This window comes from Vanellus vanellus (assembly GCF_965231255.1).
Source record: "Vanellus vanellus genome assembly, contig: HAP1_SCAFFOLD_125, whole genome shotgun sequence".
Taxonomy (NCBI): Eukaryota; Metazoa; Chordata; class Aves; order Charadriiformes; family Charadriidae; genus Vanellus; species Vanellus vanellus.
The window spans coordinates 356,451-376,027 of NW_028127759.1; the positions used below are offsets into that span (position 1 = coordinate 356,451).

At 52.0% G+C, this 19,577-nt stretch overlaps 2 protein-coding genes across 2 annotated transcripts; both read left to right on the plus strand.

Annotated features, from left to right (window-relative positions):
• Nucleotides 1-2,657: 2,657 nt before the first annotated feature.
• On the plus strand, nucleotides 2,658-3,617 carry LOC309685029 (olfactory receptor 8A1-like; the record flags this gene model as incomplete). Its single annotated transcript, XM_082500848.1, has 1 exon — nucleotides 2,658-3,617. The coding sequence occupies one exon, from the start codon at nucleotides 2,658-2,660 to the stop codon at nucleotides 3,615-3,617; it is 960 nt and encodes a 319-aa protein (XP_082356974.1).
• Nucleotides 3,618-11,728: 8,111 nt separating this feature from the next.
• On the plus strand, nucleotides 11,729-12,658 carry LOC309685030 (olfactory receptor 14A16-like; the record flags this gene model as incomplete). The annotated part of the gene is made up of 1 exon (XM_082500849.1): nucleotides 11,729-12,658. One exon carries the CDS (start codon nucleotides 11,729-11,731, stop codon nucleotides 12,656-12,658), a length of 930 nt encoding a protein of 309 aa, XP_082356975.1.
• Nucleotides 12,659-19,577: the final 6,919 nt, after the last annotated feature.

Genomic DNA, 19,577 nt, shown 5'->3' on the forward strand with positions numbered 1-19,577 from the left:
AAGATGGAACTTCCTATGTTCAAGCTTGTGCCCATTACCCCTTGTTCTATCAATGGGCACCACTGAAAAAAGACTCCTCCCATCCCTCTGGCATCCTCCCTGTCCTGGTTTCAGTATTTTAAGTATTTGAAAGCATTAATAAGATCCCCCCTCAGTCTTCTTTTCTCTAGACTAAAGAAACCCAAGTTCCTCAGCCTTTCGTCATATGAAAGATGTTCTAATCCCCTAATCATCTTCGTAGCCCTTTGCTGGACTGTCTCCAGCAGTTCCCTGTCCTTCTTGAACTGGGGAGCCCAGAACTGGACGCAGTACTCCGGATGCGGCCTCAACAGGGCAGAGTAGAGGGGGAGGATGACCTCCCTCGACCTGCTGGCCACACTCTGCTTGATGCACCCCAGGATGCCATTGGCCCTCTTGGCCGCCAGGGCACATTGCTGGCTCATGGTCATTCTGTTGTCCACCAGGACTCCCAGGTCCCTTTCCACAGAACTGCTCTCCAGGAGGTCAGCCCCCAACCTGTACTGATGTGTGGGATTATTCCTCCCCAGATGCAGTACCCTACATTTACCCTGTTGAATTTCAATAGGTTCCTCCCTGCCCAACTTTCCAGCCTGTCCAGGTCACGCTGTAAAGCAGCACAGCCTTCTGGCGTGTCAGCCACTCCTCCCGGTTTAGTGTCATCAGCAAACTTGCTGATGGTACACTCTATCCCTTCATCCAGATCATCGATGAATATATTGAACAGCAAATAAAGCGTCTTGGCCTCTGGGGAAGGTTTGGGTTTCCCCTCTCCTTAAAGGGCAAAGCCTGGCACCCCTGTGGGGGGCTTATCCTGTCCCACGTTCCCAGTCTCCTCAGTTTGGAGTAAATCACTCCTTCTTCCCCACCGACCATTCATGGAGTTTAGAAGGAGAAGCTGTGAGGAGCATCTCATTATAGTTCTGCTCCGTGAGCTGGAAGAGATCACGGCTCATTCCCCGGCTTGTTTCCCCACCTCCGAAGAGCACAGAGGTCCAAGGGAGGGCAGCTCAGGGCTTTCATCCCCCCGGGGCTTCACTTGCACAGGGCTCACTTTCTGTGACACAGAGAGTTGAGCTGCAGCAGGAACCTTCAGGAGCCTCTTCTATAAACCCGGGAGGCACTGCAGAGAAGGGGATATTCAGGTGCTGCTGAAGACTCTCAGAAGGAGATGGTGACAGTTGAGTGCAAGGACAGAGCAGCGACTAAGCCATGGGTCAGGGTCTGCAGGAAGAATTGGAAAGGGGAGGGTGGAATGGAGAAGAGGCAGGAGATAGCCCCCGACCTTGCCTTTCATGCTCCATTCCCCTCAGAGGAAGGGCTGTGACATCCTGCTGGGGACTACAGGTAGGTGCTGGGTTTGCTGAGGCGCGTGTCATTAGTGTGCCAGTGGCTCTTTGCACAGCGGCCACTAGGAAGTGGGACCATGTGTCTTGGTACAGCCCTGTCCTGCACGTCTTCTTATTCCAGCTCACTCTTTCCTCTGGATACCCTCCCTGGGTCCTTGACACCACTGAACAGATACAGGCAGCGTGGTTGTCAGTGCAGAGACAGAGCTGCGGGGCATCAGCTGATGGGCACTCGGACACCTCCGTGGACATGAAGAGGTTGGAGAGGAGGGTATGGGGCCAGCGTGCCAACACACGTCCTTTAATGTCTCAACTCTTATTCTCTCTCTGTCTCTTTCTCCATCTTGCTTGTGTCTTAGGGCTTCACCTCAATGCCTCAGCTCTCTCACAGCTGTCTCTCAGCCATCCACATGGGGTGTGATTTACTGAGAGCACTGACTCTGGGGCACTCTCCCCATGGAAGCACCTTCTGGAACAATGCATCCCAGTGTAGGTGCACTGAATCACTGAGTCAAAGGGCTCCTCCATCCCAGGAACTCTCTGGGCTCTCCAGGTGCCTGCCTTGACCATCTCCAACTCTCTGTCAAATGTGTGAAGTTTGAGGCAGAGCATCATCAGAGACAGTATTTTGTCTGACCCGAGTGGTATGGAAGCCCGGAGAGGTGGTGTGGGCTTTCTCTTTCAGCCACAGGCGTTCCCTGGGCAGGCAATCAGGTGTGTATCAGGCATTTACTGGAAACCTGTGCTTCATAAGGATCCTGCACCTCCTCAGCCCCCACTCACCCCCAGGACACTCTTGTGTCTTCATTGCAGTGCTGAACAGGGAGCCCTGAGCACTCAGGTGGCAATGCTGAGGTCAATGATGTATTCCCCTAAAGGCTTTTTTGCATGATGGAGTTTTCCTCCCTGGCCCATCTTTCTGTTGCTTGAAAGCAGGATTTGGCTAAACCTATGCTGGCTAGTCCTGGCAATAACTTCACGCATCATCATCTAATGTGATCAAATGAACATTCTCTTTCATTCCACAGAAATAGGCACCTCGATGCGGCAACTCACCTCTCTAATCAGAGGAGATTCTTCAAAGAAGAGCAGTTTGGCCCTCTCAAAGAACCTTTTCTTGCCCATAGTGCCCCTAAACCAAGTCGGAATTCAGTCAAATGGGGGAAAACCTCCATGTTGTCTCTGGCAGTGACTTCTTCCCAGTTCATTTTCACAAAAAACACAGAAACGCATGCCCTTCCCCAGGTTCCCTTCCTGCCTCATGGGGAAAAGAAGGTCCTACGGCACTTCATGGAGAAAGAAGAATGGGACAACCAGACCTCACCAGTGGTGTTCCTCCTGCTGGGCTTGAGTAACGTCCCCAAGCTTCAGGTGCCTCTCTTCATCCTCTCTCTCATGATCTACACGGTGACCATGTTTGGCAACATCCTCGTTGTTGTGCTGGTGGTGGCACATTGGCATCTTCACACTCCCATGTACTTCTTCCTGGGGAATTTATCCAGTGTAGAAATCTGCTATACCTCCACTATCCTGCCCAGGCTGCTGGCCAGCTTCCTAACCAGGGACAGAACCATTTCTGCTCAAGGCTGCATGACGCAGTTCTTTTTCTTTGGCTGTTTTGCAGGTGCTGAGTGCTACCTGCTGGCCACCATGTCCTATGATCGGTACTTGGCCGTATGTCAACCCCTGCTCTATGCAAGCCTCATGAACTGGAAGCTCTGTCTCCAGCTGGCGGCTGGGTCCTGGCTAGCAGGATTACTGATGTCTACCATAGTCACTGGACAATTTTCCAAGTTACACTTCTGTGGTCCCAATGCAATTGATCACTTCTTCTGTGATTTTGCCCCGTTGCTAGAGCTCGCCTGCAGTGACACCACCGTGCTTAGACTGGTGACTTTCATAATCTGTTTTCTGGATGTAGTCGTCCCGTTTGTAGTCACTTTGGTATCCTACATCTGCATCATAGCTGCAATCCTGAGGATCCCGACCACCATGGGGAGGCAGAAGGCCTTCTCCACCTGCTCCTCTCACCTCATGGTGGTCACTGTTTTCTATGGCACCCTCGTCGTTGTCTATATGATACCCAGGACAGCCTCACTGAGGCAGCTCAATCAAGTGCTCTCCTTTTTCTACACCATCCTCACGCCCATGGTCAATCCTCTCCTCTACAGCCTGCGGAACAGGGAGGTCAAGGGGGCTCTAGGAAATGCACTCAGAAAAACTGTGGCCTGCGTCGAGAGCTCATACTAGTTGAGATCCACCAGGAAGACACAGGTTGTGGGTCTCCTTTGACCAAGCATGGACAATTCATAAGTGCATATTTTGTGTCCCAGGTCCATCTTTAGAAGTGCAGAATCTGTGGACTGGTTGTGGAATGAGAAGCGGGAGAGATGAATTTGTGTCTTAAAGAAATACAGGTCTGGTGTTGAAGAGTGTCAAATCTTCCCTGGCTTGCTTCCTTCTTTAAAGTAAACACGATTGTGATCCTGCAGGTGGGAGCTGTGAAATGCCACACCTGCCCAGGAGTGGGAGAAAACTTACGCTAAACATGCTGTTTCCTCTTCCGTTACCCAGCCAAGCTGAGGGCTGCCATTCTTGCATGCCTAGGACTCCTCAGGGCACCTCCCTATTGGCAGTGAGAAGTGGGCAGCTGAATCAAGCCCCGCTAGTGGACACGTCTAAATTCCAGTAGATGCATGCCAGCCCTCGTGTTCTCTGGGCTTCCTAGCAGAGGACAACTGTGAAAGCTAGTCTGACAGGGTCACCCCCCCCCGAAAGAAAAACCAAGATCCATCTTCAGAAGAAAGGCAAACAAGCTGGGTCTTGGCTTCCCAATGTTTGAACACAGCAATCATCACTTTCCCCCTTCTTTCCTCCTCCTAATCTGCCTCCCCCTCTCCGACCCTCCTCTCCCAATGTCATTACTATTTTGTTTCCCACTGGCTGACTGAGGTATGGCAAACTCAGTCCTCCTTTTTTCTTCTTTCTTGCATGAGAGAACAAGGTCAGCTCCTGAGGCATGACTGAGTACACACACCCCCAGCAGCGGGCGTGCCCCATTTCCTGCCCTGAGGCATGCACACAAGATGGAAATGTCTCCATCATCCCTGATTTGCGCAAGGGCCTTCGGCCCTGACATACTGCCACAACACACTTATTCCTCCTCCAAGCACAGACGAAAATTCCTTCCCACTTCCAGGCTCAAATCACAGTTGCAAGAATTTGCTGCCCTTCAGAAGAGGCCTTGAGCTTCTTGGATCTTCTTGGTGCTCATGGCAATGTTCTTGGCTGCCTCCAGGGTTGATGGGCTTCTTGTCTATAGCAAGGACATTATGACAAACTTTTAGGAAATGTTTGCTTTTCTGTCATTCCGACATGTAGAAAGAGTAGACATACATAGAAAAGAGTGAAATACACGGAAATGGATGCTGAGCTAAGGGACAGTAAGAACCAGGTGAGATACCCCCATAGCTGTGGCTTCCTGGCAAGAAGCCCATCCTGCAAAGGGGCTCCAGCCTCTGCCGCTCTGGAGTGGGGAATCAGCAGTGTCCATGCCACCTGAGGACTCAAACAGTGCCTTTTGAAAGACCACCCTTCCTCTGAACTGCTTTGGATTTGTTCTTGAGGATGGGGTATCACGGCTCACGCTGCAAATACTGATTTCACTGGCACTGCCCAGAGCGGCTGTCCAAGATGTAAACTGCTGCATTTAGATTTAGGCAGATTAATGTTTGTGGGTGACTTTGGATTGTTCTTTTGTGATTGGTGGGGCTTTTGTTTGTTTAGTTTTGGGGGAGGGTGTTACTTTTTTAGATACTGATAGGGAACTCACACAACCGCCTGAAGGATTGTTGGAGGATTACTGACAGAAGGCCCCGCATTTCTTGCATCTCAAGGCATGAGATGCCAGAGGCCAAGGGAAAGATGGTTTGGGCACTACCTTGGGATTTGAGGAACAGATATGTGCTCCCCTCTCGCAACACCCTGCTCTCCTCAGTGAGGGCTGTGAGAAACTCTGCCAACCAGGTCTGAACTCACATTTGTCTCAGGTAACTTATGTCTAACTGCAGCCAATGTGGTCCAGCCAGCTCAGGATTTGAGTTTCCATTGGAGGACAAATCATTTCAATTCACACTTCTTTTCCATCTTCACTCTGACACTGAATGTTGTGTGACACAACTGTCCTGGCTCTCCGGGCAGGATGGGCAAAAGTTTGATACCTGAACGGGAACTTTTGCCCTTGCTGGAAATAGGAACGCAGCAGGCTCGAGCCAAGAGACCCAAGAAACAAAACTTCCCATAGGGCCAACTAATGAAAACGTGCCACAGGCTGTGGGACCTTCTCTTTACTGACAGAGAATTAGTGAGTCTAGAAAATACAGCTTCACCTATTTTTCCCTTTCTTGTAACTTGGTTCTCAGAATTTATGTAGAATAGAATCATGGAATCATAGAATCATAAAATCATGGAATACTTTAGGTTGGAAGGGACCTTTAGGATCATCGACTCCAACTGTTAACCAAGTCCACCACGAAACCATGTCCCTCAGCACCACCCCAACATGTCTTTTCAATACCTCCAGGGATGGTGACTCAACCCCTTCCCGGGTAGCCTGGTCCGATGCTTGATAACCCTCTCAGTCAAGACGTTTTTCCTAATGTCTAATCTAAACCTCCCCCAGTGCAACTCGAGCCCAATTCCTCTTGTCCTATCGCTTGTTACTTGGTAGAAGAGACCAACCCTCACCTGGCTACAACCTCCTTTCAGGTAGTTGTAGAGAGCAATAAGGTCTCCCCTCAGCCTGCTTTTCTCCAGGTTAAAAACCCCCAGTTCCTTCAGACACTTTGAATCTGCTTTGCCACTTTGAAACTGCCTCTGAAAAACTAGCTCAGGATATGTTTTTTATATTTGATTGAGCCCCAATTAATGTGCTGCATTTAAGTGAGTTTCCATACCTGGAGCAGCTTTGCACAATGTCTGCTCAAAGAGGAGAAATAGCTCAGCCTGCAGTTGGAAATGGGTGAAGCTGGGGGCAATAAATGTGTTTCTTCAGATAATATTTGGTACGCATAAAATACAAAAAGGTTGTGAAGGTGAATGGGCAGGAAAGAAAGGGAAAACTGGTCACCCAGTGGAGCTCTGCAAGAGGAGGATGGAGCTGTACATAACATGAGGCCATGCAAGTGGGATCAGCATGAAGAGAAGACAACTTTTGTAGGGAAGATGTTGCAAGGGAGTACCTTGACTTCGCCCAACTGCAAAACAGAGTTTGGGCATAGGGCAGAAGTGACAAGCAGAGGTGTCCTGTGCTAAAAGGACTTCTCTGAGAGAAGGCTTGTGGGATTTTTGTTGCAGAGATTTGAGGCAGTCCTTTCAAGATCTAAGGTGGCTGAGGTTTGGAAAGAAGGAAGAATCAGAATGCATCTCAAGGATAGTTTGGAATTAGTTGTACTATTTTTTGTCTCTCTTATAATGTAAAGATTACAATAGTGTCCTTAAGTCATCCATGCTCCATATCTTTGTTCCCTCCTTTTATGAAGAGAGGGAGGTGGAATAGGGGAGTAGTTTCTCAGGCCGACGGACAGATCCCCGGTTAGTGAAAAGGCACAAAGGCAGGCAAATCGGTGATCACACCAGAAGATTACCTGCGTTTCCATTCTCGGAAGTCCAAGCTGTGCAGCAGAGAGCTCAGAGCTGCCTTCATCTGCCCCGCATTCCAGCATGGAAAATGAAACTAATCTAGTCCAAAGGTTGGGTTTGATTCTCTTCACATCCTAAAGCACCACATGGGGCCGGAGACAGGCAGGACACTGAAAGAGGAATCACACTTCCCCACTTCCCTGGACAAAATCTTAGGTGCTTGTGGGAATCTCAGGAGGCATGGCATACCGATTTCTGGGTTCAACGAGCTGGTCAAATGCCTTGTCCCCGTGTCTGTAATGGTGGCTTCGATGTTGGGCTCTCGTGTGCAGAGTCTGCACAGGGACGCTGCTGTTTCTTGAGCAACCTGCTTGACCTCAGAACTAGCCCTGCTTGGAACTAAAGGTCGAAGTAGAGACCCACTGATCACAGGACAGTTCCACTCTGAATTGTCCCATGGGCATCTGCTGTAGCCACCCTCACATCCAGGCTCAGGGAAGGGCTGTAGGGAAAGGGTCTGTTGGGGTCTCTGGTCCAGCCTCCCACCAAAGGGTGGGAAATCGCCAACCTCAGACTCTGGTCAGCTGTGACTGTGGAGCTGAAACCTGAAAACCTCCAAACATGGAGATCAAAGATCCTCTGGGAGGGTCCCGCTGCGGTGCAGCACCACCCTCCTACTCAGTTCTCACTCTTATGTCCTCCAGGTCATTATAAACATTTCAAACAGGGCAGGTTATGGTATCGACCCCTGCAGGACCCTACTGGCGAGATACCTCCAGACATAGTACCATGCAGGAACCACGTGCCTCCAAGCCCAGCAGTTCAGATCGTATTTTACCCACCTGCTTATCTACCCATGCAGATTCTACTGTCCTCAGTTAGAAACAAGGTGGGGGTGATGCTGAATGCCCTTCTGACTTCCCAGTAAAAGTTACCGCTCTCTCTGCCCAGCAATCCTGTCCTTTCAGCACAGAAAGCAAAGAGGATGGCCAAGTGCGATCTGCTCTGGGTAAATCCCGTCACCTTCTGTTTCAAACACACAGAAGAAGTCCCTGAGTGGACATGCTCTGGGGCACAGCCTTCAGCTCCCCTGCTAATCCTTTGGGGCATGCATGTTTTGGGCGCTGCCAGTGAGCAGACAATTCCACCAGTCTCCGTGATCTTCCAAAGACAAAGCAGAGTGACCACTGTGACACTGGCTGCCCCCTCAGCTCCCTCAGCTTCCGCCCCTCCTGTCCATAGACTGGTAAGGATTGTGTTTGCTCGAGGACTTGACCCCAGCCATTGCTGGTGGTTCTCCTGCAGGTTCCATCCTTGAGTCCGAGGCCTGGGAGACCTTGCTGGGGCAGACTGAGGCAAAGAGGACATGGAGTATCTCAGATCTATCAGCACCAGTTCTTACGAAACTCAGCAGTGGCCACACAGTGGCTTTGTTTCTCCTTGAACTGTTCCTGAAGGAGTAAACACTCATTCTGGTGCCCTTGAATTGCCTTTTGGGGTTAGATTGAATTGTGATCTGGACTATAGCTGAGCTTGGAGGAGGCTGTCCTTGAAGACCAGCTGGACTGAGCTCTGCCACCATGTCACAGCTCTGTCTGCCACAGGAACGGCTCCAGCTCGTCCTGTCTGTGCCCCTGGCTGAGATCATTGCTGCACGTTTGGGCTGAAGCCCCCCGAGCTGTGGCAACAGGCAGGTGGTGACTTGCCATAAGGAATCCTGGTGTGCAAAGCCCTGTGTGTGCTATTGATGGGACAAGAAGAGGGGGTACTCATGGCCAGCTCTTCTTCTGCTGGGAGAAATGACACAGCTGGCAGTAAGTGTCTCTGCCCACCTGAGGGAGGGAACATGAGAGATTGCATCAGCCTTTTTCACAGGCGGTTCCCCTGGAGCCCCAGAGACACCTCCAGGGAGCCCAGAGGGGACAGAGAGAGTGCCACCGTGGGCTGGTCCTCTGCTGCTGAGCTGGGCCGGTCTGCTGGGACGGAGGGAGCTCCTGGCAAGCGGGCAGCGCTGCAGAGAGACAGCTCTGCCCAGGAGCAGCTCCTCTGCACAGCGCAGCAGGGCTGAGGGCACTGTCTGCAGGCAGCGAGGGCAGAGCAGAGTGTTCACCAGGGGAGGCATCTCCACAGCCCTCGGCACAGTAAGTCTCTAGCTGCGGGGCAGCTGCAGCTGCAGCTCCTGGCACCATCTACAGCTGGCACCTTCCATGGCTGGGGCAAAGGAGAAGGACGTGCTCCAGAGCAGGGCTTCCCTGCCCCACCATCAGAGGCACAGGGCACGATGGCTGCCTGCTCCTGGGGACGTCTGCAGGAGGTGACACTGGGTGTGCAGGCAGGGGTGGGCAGAGCTGTCCTTGCCAGCAGGGTCCCTGCACCCCGGGGGCTGTGTGCCGGGGCAGGGGCTCTGCCGCCTGCTAGGGTATGCTCTCAGCCTGCCCGGGGAGCTCCCATGGCGCTGTGTGGAGAAGCTGTGGGTGGAAGGAGTGACCGCCAGTGAGGCAGATTACTTCTGCTTTTGCAAGGGAACTGCAGGGTTGAGGACTGCTCCCAGCTCCAGGTCACCCCAAGGACATTTGCAGAGGGTTCTTTTGAAAAACAATGTCAAGGAACTATTCACCTGCAAGGGAACAAATCTGTGCTGTAAGTTTTCTCCTCTTGGTCGGCTGGATGGGCAGGGAGAGATAGGAATGGATTTCTCCACCGTGCACAAGGCTCTGAGACCCCATTTGTTGATAGGACTTGTCTGAGGTTCTCGTTAACCCCTGCACACGAAGATGTCCCTGGGCAGTGCCCTGCTGCCAGGAGGGGTCTGCAGGGCAGAGCTGTGCACGCAGCAGGCGTAATGGGGTCTGTGAGCATGAAGAGGGAGGAGATATGGGGAGAGAGAAACAGGTCCTGGCCAAGACAAGCTCCAGGTAAGAGAGTCATGGGCAGGGAGGAAGAGAGGCGGGCTCCCAGAAATGCTGTGGGAAGGGGGATACAGGCATCTCCCTGCCCTCCCCGACAGTGCAGATGCCTTCCCTGGAGCAACCCCTGGTCCCCTCGCTCACACAGCAGAGCCTCTGCCCTTCGTGTCATGCGGGTTTGGTCATGAGTTGCCTTTCCAGCAACCTGACCACCACAGAGGAGATATGCTCAAGTGTCCGACTGTGTCTCCCTCACCTGCCTGCCCTGGCAGAGGTACTTTGGCATTCCCTCTTCTCCCGTCTGCCCTTGTTCTTACTGTTACACTCCCTGGTGGGGGGGACTAAGGATTGAAGCGCAGCTGAGACACCAACACTGCACGTACTTTCGTGCACGTATGTCCATGGAGGAAAAGCAGCCAACTTGCATCCTGTCTGCCTTTGGCGCTCTGGGAATCACAGTGTATGTGGCTGGAAATGACCTGATCGTGCCTTCAGGATGAGCAAATTTAAGATAAGTGATTCCTTGTTTGAGGGGTCCTGCTGGGCTGCAGGCTGCCCTCCAGAAGGACACAGTTCTCCCACGGCATCTCTGTGTTATCTAGCAGTCCCACAGAGAAGACATCGTGGTGCTAAAGCCATGGAAACGCTGCTGGGCAGCTGTCTGTGGGCAGCTGTAATGAGCCCTCTGTGTCCCTGGCTGGGAGGGCAGAGCTGAGGTCTTCCTCAGGTATGATTAGAGGGGCTGAGGGCTTTAGAGAGATGCACTTGGAAGGCACATTCCTCTGCTCTCACCAGTGCCACAGAATCGTAGACTCCTAGAATGGTGTGGTTGGAAGGGGCCTTTACGGGTCACCTAGTCAACCCCCTGCAATGACAGCCCGTTTGTGTCTCAGGACCCACAAGGCGCAGCAGGATTTCTGTCTTAAAAACACTCCTAAGGTGTGTTGGGGCAACTAAAACAGTACGAACACAACAACATCCCCACAGCTCTGCTCTGCAGTCGGGTGCATTGGGAGCCACAATGCTGAACAGCTCTTGGCTATCAAAAGTGGATTTAATCTGAGATCACCCCAAGTTCCTATTTTCCTTTTGCTGTAGGACAGGTCTGAGTCCTGCAGAGCCAACAGCAGAACCTCCTGTTCTCTGGGGCACCCTCAGACAGCACCAATCTCAGCTCACAAAAGGTCTTCCTGGAAAGGTAAAAGTGGTTTGGGGGTGTTTTATGAGAAATTGAATAGATTATACTCAGAGAATTCCAGCTCTGGAGCCCCAAACAAAAGAAGGGCATGGACCTGTTGGAGTGGGTCCAGAGGATGGCCACAAAGATGATCAGAGGGCTGGAGGCCCTCTCCTATTAGGACAGGCTGGGAGAGTTAGAGTTTCTCAGCCTGGAGAAGAGAAGGCACCAGGGAGAACTTATTGTGGCCCTCCAGTAACTAAAGGGGCTACAGGAGAGCTGGGGAAGGACATTTTACAAGGGCATGTAGACATAGGCTGAGGGGGAATGGCTTTCAACTGGAAGAAGGTAGATTTATATTAGGAAGAAATTTTTCACTTTTATGGTGTTAAGGCACTGGAATAGGTGTCCCAAAGAAGTTGCGGAAGCTCCAACCCTGGAGGTGTTCAAGGCCAGGCTGGATGGAGCTTTGAGCAACCTGGTGTGGTTGGAGGTGTCCCTGCCCATGGCAAGGGGGTTGCAACTCAGTGATCTTCAAGGTCCCTTGCAACCTAAACCATTCTATGATTCTATGAATTCTACCCTAACTTGTCACTGTCTTTACATTCTGAAAAGGTCCCTGTGCCCAAAAGAAGAAAATGCCCAATGGCAGCTCCATCACCCACTTCCTCCTCCTGGCATTTGCAGACACACGGGAGCTGCAGCTCTTGACCTTCTGGCTCTTCCTGGGCATCTACCTGGCTGCCCTCCTGGGAAACGGCCTCATCATCACCGCCATCGCCTGCGACCACCACCTCCACACCCCCATGTACTTCTTCCTCCTCAACCTCTCTGTTCTGGACCTGGGCTGTATCTCCACCACTCTCCCCAAAACCATGGGCAATTCCCTCTGGAACACCAGGGCCATCTCCTATGCAGAATGTGCTGTCCAGGTATTTTTCTTTTTCTTTTTTATTTCAACTGAGTATTTTCTCCTCACCGTCATGGCCTATGACCGCTACGTTGCCATCTGCCATCCCCTGCACTACGGGACCCTCCTGGGCAGCAGAGCTTGTGTCCGCATGGCAGCAGCTGCCTGGGGCAGTGGGTTCCTCAATGCTATGCTGCACACGGCCAATACATTTTCACTGCCCCTCTGCCAGAGCAATGCCCTGCACCAGTTCTTCTGTGAAATCCCCCACATCCTCAAGCTCTCCTGCTCACACTCCTACCTCAGGGAAGTTGGACTGATTGTAGTTAGTGTCTGTTTAGCATTGGGGTGTTTTGTTTTCATTGTGGTGTCCTATGTGCAGATTTTGAGGGCGGTGCTGAGGATCCCCTCTGAGCAGGGACAGCACAAAGCCTTTTCCACGTGTGTCCCTCACCTGGCCGTGGTCTCCCTCTTTCTCAGCACTGGAGTGTTTGCCCACCTGAAGCCCCCCTCCATCTCATCCCCATGTCTGGATGTGGTGGTGTCATTTCTGTACTCGGTGGTGCCTCCAGCAGTGAACCCCCTCATGTACAGCATGAGGAACCAGGAGCTGAAGGATGCCCTGTGGAAACAGGGCCAGTGGACGCTGTTTCACTGACAGTAACGTGCAGCCCCTTCTCTGTACATTGCCCAGGGCTTATCTTAGGCTGTGAGTCTGGTTTTTTGTTTTGTGATAATCCTGCTTATAGATAAATTTCTGAGTTTATGCTGCTTGTCCTGAGGCTTGATCCTACTGTGTCTGACCCTTGCACAACACAGAGTCAGGTGTGGTCTGACAGATAACAGCTCTTCAATAAAAGGGTATCTCCCAAGTGCAGTGCCTGAGGGATGGACTGTTCCTCCAAAGTTGCTTCCAAGAATATGTTCAAGGAATTGGTCTTTTAATGAATCTCTTCTCCGTGTGTTCTCAACGTTTTTGGAGCTAAACTGATGGTACTATTGGGTTCCACTGCACCAAATATTCTGGATTTAAAAGCGCTCTTCTTGGTTTCAAATTGCAGGGGAGACAGTCCATGACCTCCCATTACCTCCTCAGTCTTCTTCATGTATGACAGGACTGACGGCATATAGAGGATGTTCTGGAAATGCATTTTTTAGGGGGAGGGGAGGCGGGATTAGGGACTCGACATATGCCTTTGGGCTGGAACGGATTGAGACTCCGAAGGTGAAACACCCTCAAAGGTAAAGTCCACCAATATAAAGCACTGAATCAATTTGTCCACGCACAGGGACGCTGCAGTGCCGAGGGAGTCAGCAGGGCCTCATCAGGCACAGGGAGGGGAGACGGTGAAGATGCAGGAGGTGCCTGAGGGAACCCCAGGGCCAGGACTGCTGTGCTGTCCTGGGGCGTGGGGCTGACTGGGGAGAGAAGGGGGCAAATTCAGTCAGGGCTGGGGATGAGGCACAATATGAATTCCAGAGAGGCAGAGAGTGACCAGCCTCTTTTTCCTCGTTCCCTCAGCACCAGCACGAGCCCTGGGGCTGATGGGCAGGCTGACCTCCTTGTCTGCCCCCCAGGAGCTGCTGCACCCTTGGGAGGATCTGGGGCTGTGCAGTGAGTGCCCAGAGCTCTGCATCACCCTGCGGCGGGCAGTGCTGTGGGGCCAGTCCAGACTGGGCTGCTGGGCTGGGCTGTCCTGGGGAGAGGGCAGGGGAGGTGGGCAGAGCTGGGCAGGGGCTGGGGAGCTATCAGGGTGGCTGAAGTTCCCTCTGAGGACCAGGGCTTGTGAATGTGAGCCTACTCCAATCTGCCTATAGAGGACCTTATCCACTCGGTCTTCCTAGTACCCCCTACGTACCCTACCTTCCACTACTTGTCCCTCCTCAACCTCTCTGTTCTTGACCTGGGCTCCATCTCCACCACTCTCCCCAAAATCATGGCCAATTCCCTCTGGGACACCAGGGTCATCTCTTATGCAGGATATGCTACACGGGCCTTGCTGTTTGTCTTTTTCATTTCAGCAGAGTTTTCTCTCCTCACCATCATGGCCTATGACCGCTACGTTGCCATCTGCCAACCCCTGCACTACGGGACCCTCCTGGGCAGCAGAGCTTGTGTCCACATGGCAGCAGCTGCCTGGGGCAGTGTTTTTCCCTATGCTGTGCTGCACACGGCCAATACATTTTCACTGCCCCTCTACCAGGGCAATGCCCTGCACCAGTTCTTCTGTGAAATCCCCCACATCCTCAAGCTCTCCTGCTCACATTCAGACTACCTCAGGGAAGTTGGGCTTCTGGTGCTTAGTGTCTTACTAGCATTCGGGGCTTTTGCTTTCATTCTCTTTTCCTATATGCAGATCTTGAGGTCTGTGCTGAGGATCCCCTCGGAGCAGGAATGGCACAAAGCCTTTTCCACGTGCCTCCCTCACCTGGTTGTGATCTCCCTGTTTATCAGCACTGCCATGTTTGCCTACCTGAACCCCCCCTCCATTTCCTCCCCATCTCTGGACCTGTTCGTGTCATTTCTGTACTCAGTGGTGACTCCAGCAGTGAACCCTCTCATCTACAGCATGAGGAACCAGGAACTCAAGGACGCCCTGTGGAAACTGATGACTGGTATCTTGTCAGAAGCAGCAATGAACTGCCCATCTTCTACATATCGCACATGATGTAACTCATTACAGGCCCAGATTGTCTTTAGTACTTTTTTTCCTTTCATTTATTTGGTTTTTAGCTTTTCTGGGTTTTGTTAATGCTGTCAATAAAAGTGAAGAATCATCCTTTATCCTATTGCTATGTCAGGATCCGTCTGTGTTGTGGGAGCCACAGACTTCGCGTAGATAAGAAGCTCTTCTCTCTTTGTTTTTAAAAAAATGAAGGACCCTGCACTGACTTGTTTGTCTGATATCCTTTCTCCGAGAACTTCTCTGGAGCTGCAGGGGCCACGTCTGTGTGCTGAGGTGAAGGGGGCAGGAGCCACCCGACCTGGGTCTGCCTCCCAGCCTGACCAGCATGGCCCTGGGCACCACAGCCCCCGGCTCTGCAGAGCCGCACCACCAGCTCGGGGGCTGTGGGACGCCTGGGGAGGGGGTGCAGGAACGGCTGGCCAGGCCAGCACGGATGAGCTGTCTCAGGAAAAGGCTCCGAGGGAAGATGGGCTGTGGTGGAAGAAGAGCAGGGCACCGTGTGTGTGCAGGGCAGCCATGAAAAGAGGAACCCTTTGCTCTGGTGGGACAGCTCACGGCAGGCTGCCCTGTCCCTGGGGCCAAAGGACCTTCCTGAGGGTGCCCTGGGCCAATTCTCTCATGCCATCCTGGGAAGGACGTTTGGCACGGGGGGCTGCAAGCTGCCTGGGGTGGGTATCTCCTCAGCATGAAGGCTGGGTGGACCATTGCCAATGGGGCTGCTCTGCTGGTCTGTGCTGGGAGAGAGCAGGAGGTGTCCAGATTCAGGGAGGGTGTGGGCTGGCGGGGCTGGCAAGTGCCCCAGAGAGGAAAACCTCAGGGAAGAGCTGAACTGGGGGAGTGTGCAGGGTGGGGGCACATAGCAGTGTCCTGGCACAGCTGGGCTCCTGCGAGAGACATGATGGACCAGCAGAGCAGGGTCTGGGCTGTGCCTGTGCTCACTGGACACCCCGGGGAAGTTGTCCCAGCGCCATCATCACAGAATCGCACTATCACGGAATTTCCTATATTGGAGAAGACCTGTAAGATCACATAGTCTAATCATTAACCTAACACAGACAAGCCCACCACTAAACCATGTCCCTCAGCACAATAACTACATGACCCTTAAACACCTGCAGGGATGGGGACTCCACCACTGCCCTGGGTAACGCATTCTAATGCCTGATGACCCTTTCAGTAAAGAAATTCTTCCTAATACCCAGTCAAAACTTCCCTTGGCTCAACTTGAAACATTTCTTCTTGTTCTAACACCCGTTACCTGACAGAACACGTCGACCCCCACCTCTCTGCCACCTCCTTTCAGATATGTTTAGAGAGCGATAAGGTCTCCAATCAGCCTCTTTTTCTCCAGGCTAAACCACCGCAGTTCCCTCAGCCGCTCCTCATAAGACATGTGCTCCAGACCCCTCACCCGTTTCGTTGCCCTTCTCTGGACACGCTCCAGCGCCTCAACGTCCTTTTTGTGGTGAGGGGGCCGAAAGTGAACACAGTACTCAAGATGCGGCCTCCCCAGTGCCCAGTACAGGGGGAAAATCACCTCCCTGGTCCTACTGGCTACACTAGTCCTGATACACGCCACGATGCCGGTGGGCTTCTTGGCCACCTGGGCACACTGCTGGCTCATGTTCACCTGCTATCAACCAACAACAGAGGTCCCTCTCTGTGAGCAGCTTTCCAGACTCTCCTCCCCAAGCCTGTAGCATTGGCGGGGGTTGTTGTGGCCAAAGTGTGAGACGCAGCACTTGGCCTCATTGAAACTCCTACAGTCTGCCTTGGCCCATGGGTCCAGTCTGTCCGAATCCCTCTGCAGAGCCTCCCTACCCTCAGGCAGATCAACACTCCCACCCAGCTTGGTGTCATCTGCAAACTGACTGAGGGAGCACTCCATCCCCTCATCCCGATCATTGATAAAGAGGTTAAACAGGACTAGCCCCAGCACTGAGCCCTGGGGGACACCACTCCTGACCGCCCGCCAACTGCAATTAACTCCGTTTACCACCACTCTCTGGGCACGGCCTTCCAGACAGTTTTTTACCCAGCAAAGCGTGTGCCCATCCGAGCCATGAGCAGCCAGTTTCTCCAGGAGAATGCTGTGGGAAACAGTGTCAAAGGCTTTACTAAAGTCCAGATAGACAACATCCACAGTCTTTCCCTCATCCACTGAGCGCGTGACCACGTTGTAGAAGGAGATCAGGTTAGTCAAGCAGGACCTGCCTTTCATAAATGCCTTTGATAATGTGGCACTGAGTTCCACCTGTCTATATCAGATTTTATCCCACAGCGAAGGACCGCAAAACTAGAAAGGGCTACTGCAAATGTGCCAAGAGAATTGGAAAAAGCCATTAATGAGGGCAGGCAGTATGACAGCCTTAGAGGAAGAAATCAAATTATTATCAAAAATGGTAATATAGAATGGCTTAGCTCTAGAGCACCCTTTAGAAGTACAGGACAGAGTAGGTGCGTTCTTGAAGAACAGCTGCTGGGGTTTTTATGTCAGTCAAGACCAGAAAAACAAAACTGAGAGAAACAAGAGAAAGACTCATTTAAAAATATTACACAAAATAGGGCAGGGATCTCCCCTAAATCTCTTTGGGTGGCTAACCTCTTGGCTCCCAGACTTAGGAACAGGACTGTGAACTGAAAGGATTTGGGTTGTTGTATTCACTCTCTTGTTTTGCTTTCTAATTAGATGGGTGTGTATTACCTTATGAACTTGATTTACGACTTAAATAATGAAGAGTATAGTGTGATCCTGACGGTGAAAGGAAAAGGAGGGACTGTTAGGAAAATCTCATTCCCGAACTATTGTAACAATTACTCTTTAGAGTATGAAATTGTATGAACTTTCTTAAGATATACAGCATTTCTATTGCGTACTGCATAGCCGTGGTTCAGTCAGCATGACTACAGGACCCAGCTCATTGTCGGGAGGAGAAGACAGCCCCCAGCCTGAAGAAGAAAGGATACCCCAGCACTGCGCGGATGACGCCAGCCTCCCAGCCCCTCTGACACCCCTGTGAAACCCTCCCCTGATCTGGCATCAGAGATAAGGAACTGCAGCAAGACCGACTCCAGGGACGTCTCCATTAGGAGAGCAGCAGGTGGATGATGATGCCACAGCATGAGAGTTGCTTTGCCAAACAGCAGCCTGTGTGTGCGTGTTACGTAGCGATCACTCAAATTGTGTTGTACCTGAATGCTCTAAAGGTATAAGAACCATGTGTGAAACTGCATTTGGGGTGTCCCAATTTGACTGGGACCACTCGTGCTCGTGAACAGAGAATCACTCGTGTAATTCCATACTTTGTGTCCCAGTCTCTCTCCTGGGACAGCATGGGCAGTTGGAAAGTTTTCATGATGTTATCCTCGAAGGCCGAGAATTGTCCCCAGGGGTGGCACAGAAGGCATTTGACTGCCTTTATGGTGCTGTCCTCCCAGGCAATGATCGTTCAGGAAAGACTCTGACTGAAACCATGACTCGAATAGGACTGCCTCAAGAACATGAGAGAGATGTGCCATCCTCCCCTATGCAAGATGCTCCCCCTTTCGAGCCCAGTCGAAAGGAACGGGTGGTTTGCAAACTCTTTTGGGCAAGGATTTCCGATGCTTGTGCAATGCCTCACACAACTGTGGCCTGGGCACTCATAGACAACACATACCTGATCATTTCCATAGTGTCAGTGTCAGTGTGTGTGCCTTCGGAAACCATGCACGTGCCAACAAGCAATGGGATTTGGGTAAGTGGCGTGTATGTACAGTGAATATGAACTTCAAATTTATACCCTTGTGAAGGCAGGATTTCAAAAGTTTCAAGCAAAGTCCTTACTGTCAAAAATGCTGAGTTTATTTTTTCTAAGGTAAGAATAACCTAGACTTTCTTTGTTTTAAATAAATGCCCTCTGTCCCCCCTTCCACTCTTCCTTGCCCAGCAAGACTGCAACCTGCTGCCTCCTGTTCTGCGGGCCCTGAGCCATCCATTGCAGAACAGCCTTGAACACGGCCTCTTCTTTCCCACGGAGCTCCTCCTTCTGCAGAACGCAAAGGAAGTCATTGACGGAGAGCTCCAGAAACTCTCTCGACACCCTGGTCACCCCCTCCAAGTGATGGAGGATGAAAGCATGGGCTTCTTCTCGCAGGTCAATAATAAAGTCAATAATAAAGGCAGTAGTAATACTCGGTGAATCTCCAGATGCCGACGCAGTTCTCCAAGCACAGCTGGGACTTTAAGAACTCGCAGCACAGTCTGACGATGCCCATGACGTTGAACTGGTCGGCCGCTATCAGCAAACGTTCAACGTTGATGGCCTTGACCGGTACTGTGCCGATGTAGGCGTACTTGGTAATGAGCCGCATCATTTCAGGCGAAGTGCCGGGGATTTTATAGACGACGTTCCCGGCATTGCTCCAGCGGGTGGAAAACAAAGCCCTTTTCAGGGCTTTTTTCAAAGCAAAGCAGTGCTGGGGGAAAAGGATCTTTCTGCATTAAACCCGGACCCCGTTATCCTGTGTGCCTCCTTCCCGGGGCACCAATTTGGGCATGTGCAGTAGCCACGTTGGGAGGCCGTGGGGCTTATTAATTCATGTGTTACGAGCCGGTTGTTTTAACAAGGAGTCACCGCCTCCAGCTGTGCACAGAGAGCCACAGGGCCAGTGCCCTCCTTGCTTCAACAAGACCACCAGAGAATGGCGCTGTGTGGGGAAGGAACACCTCCCGCCCCACGGCAGACAAGCCCGGCTGGCCATGCTCCAGCCCTGCACCGCATCGGGGGGTTCGTCAGACACCGCTTCCAGCGCTGCTGTGAGATCTTGGGTTGGGGATGAATTCCGGTGTCCAGGAAGGCACCAGGACTGTGGGGAAGTGCTGGAAAAGAGGTTCAGTGCCGAGGGAAG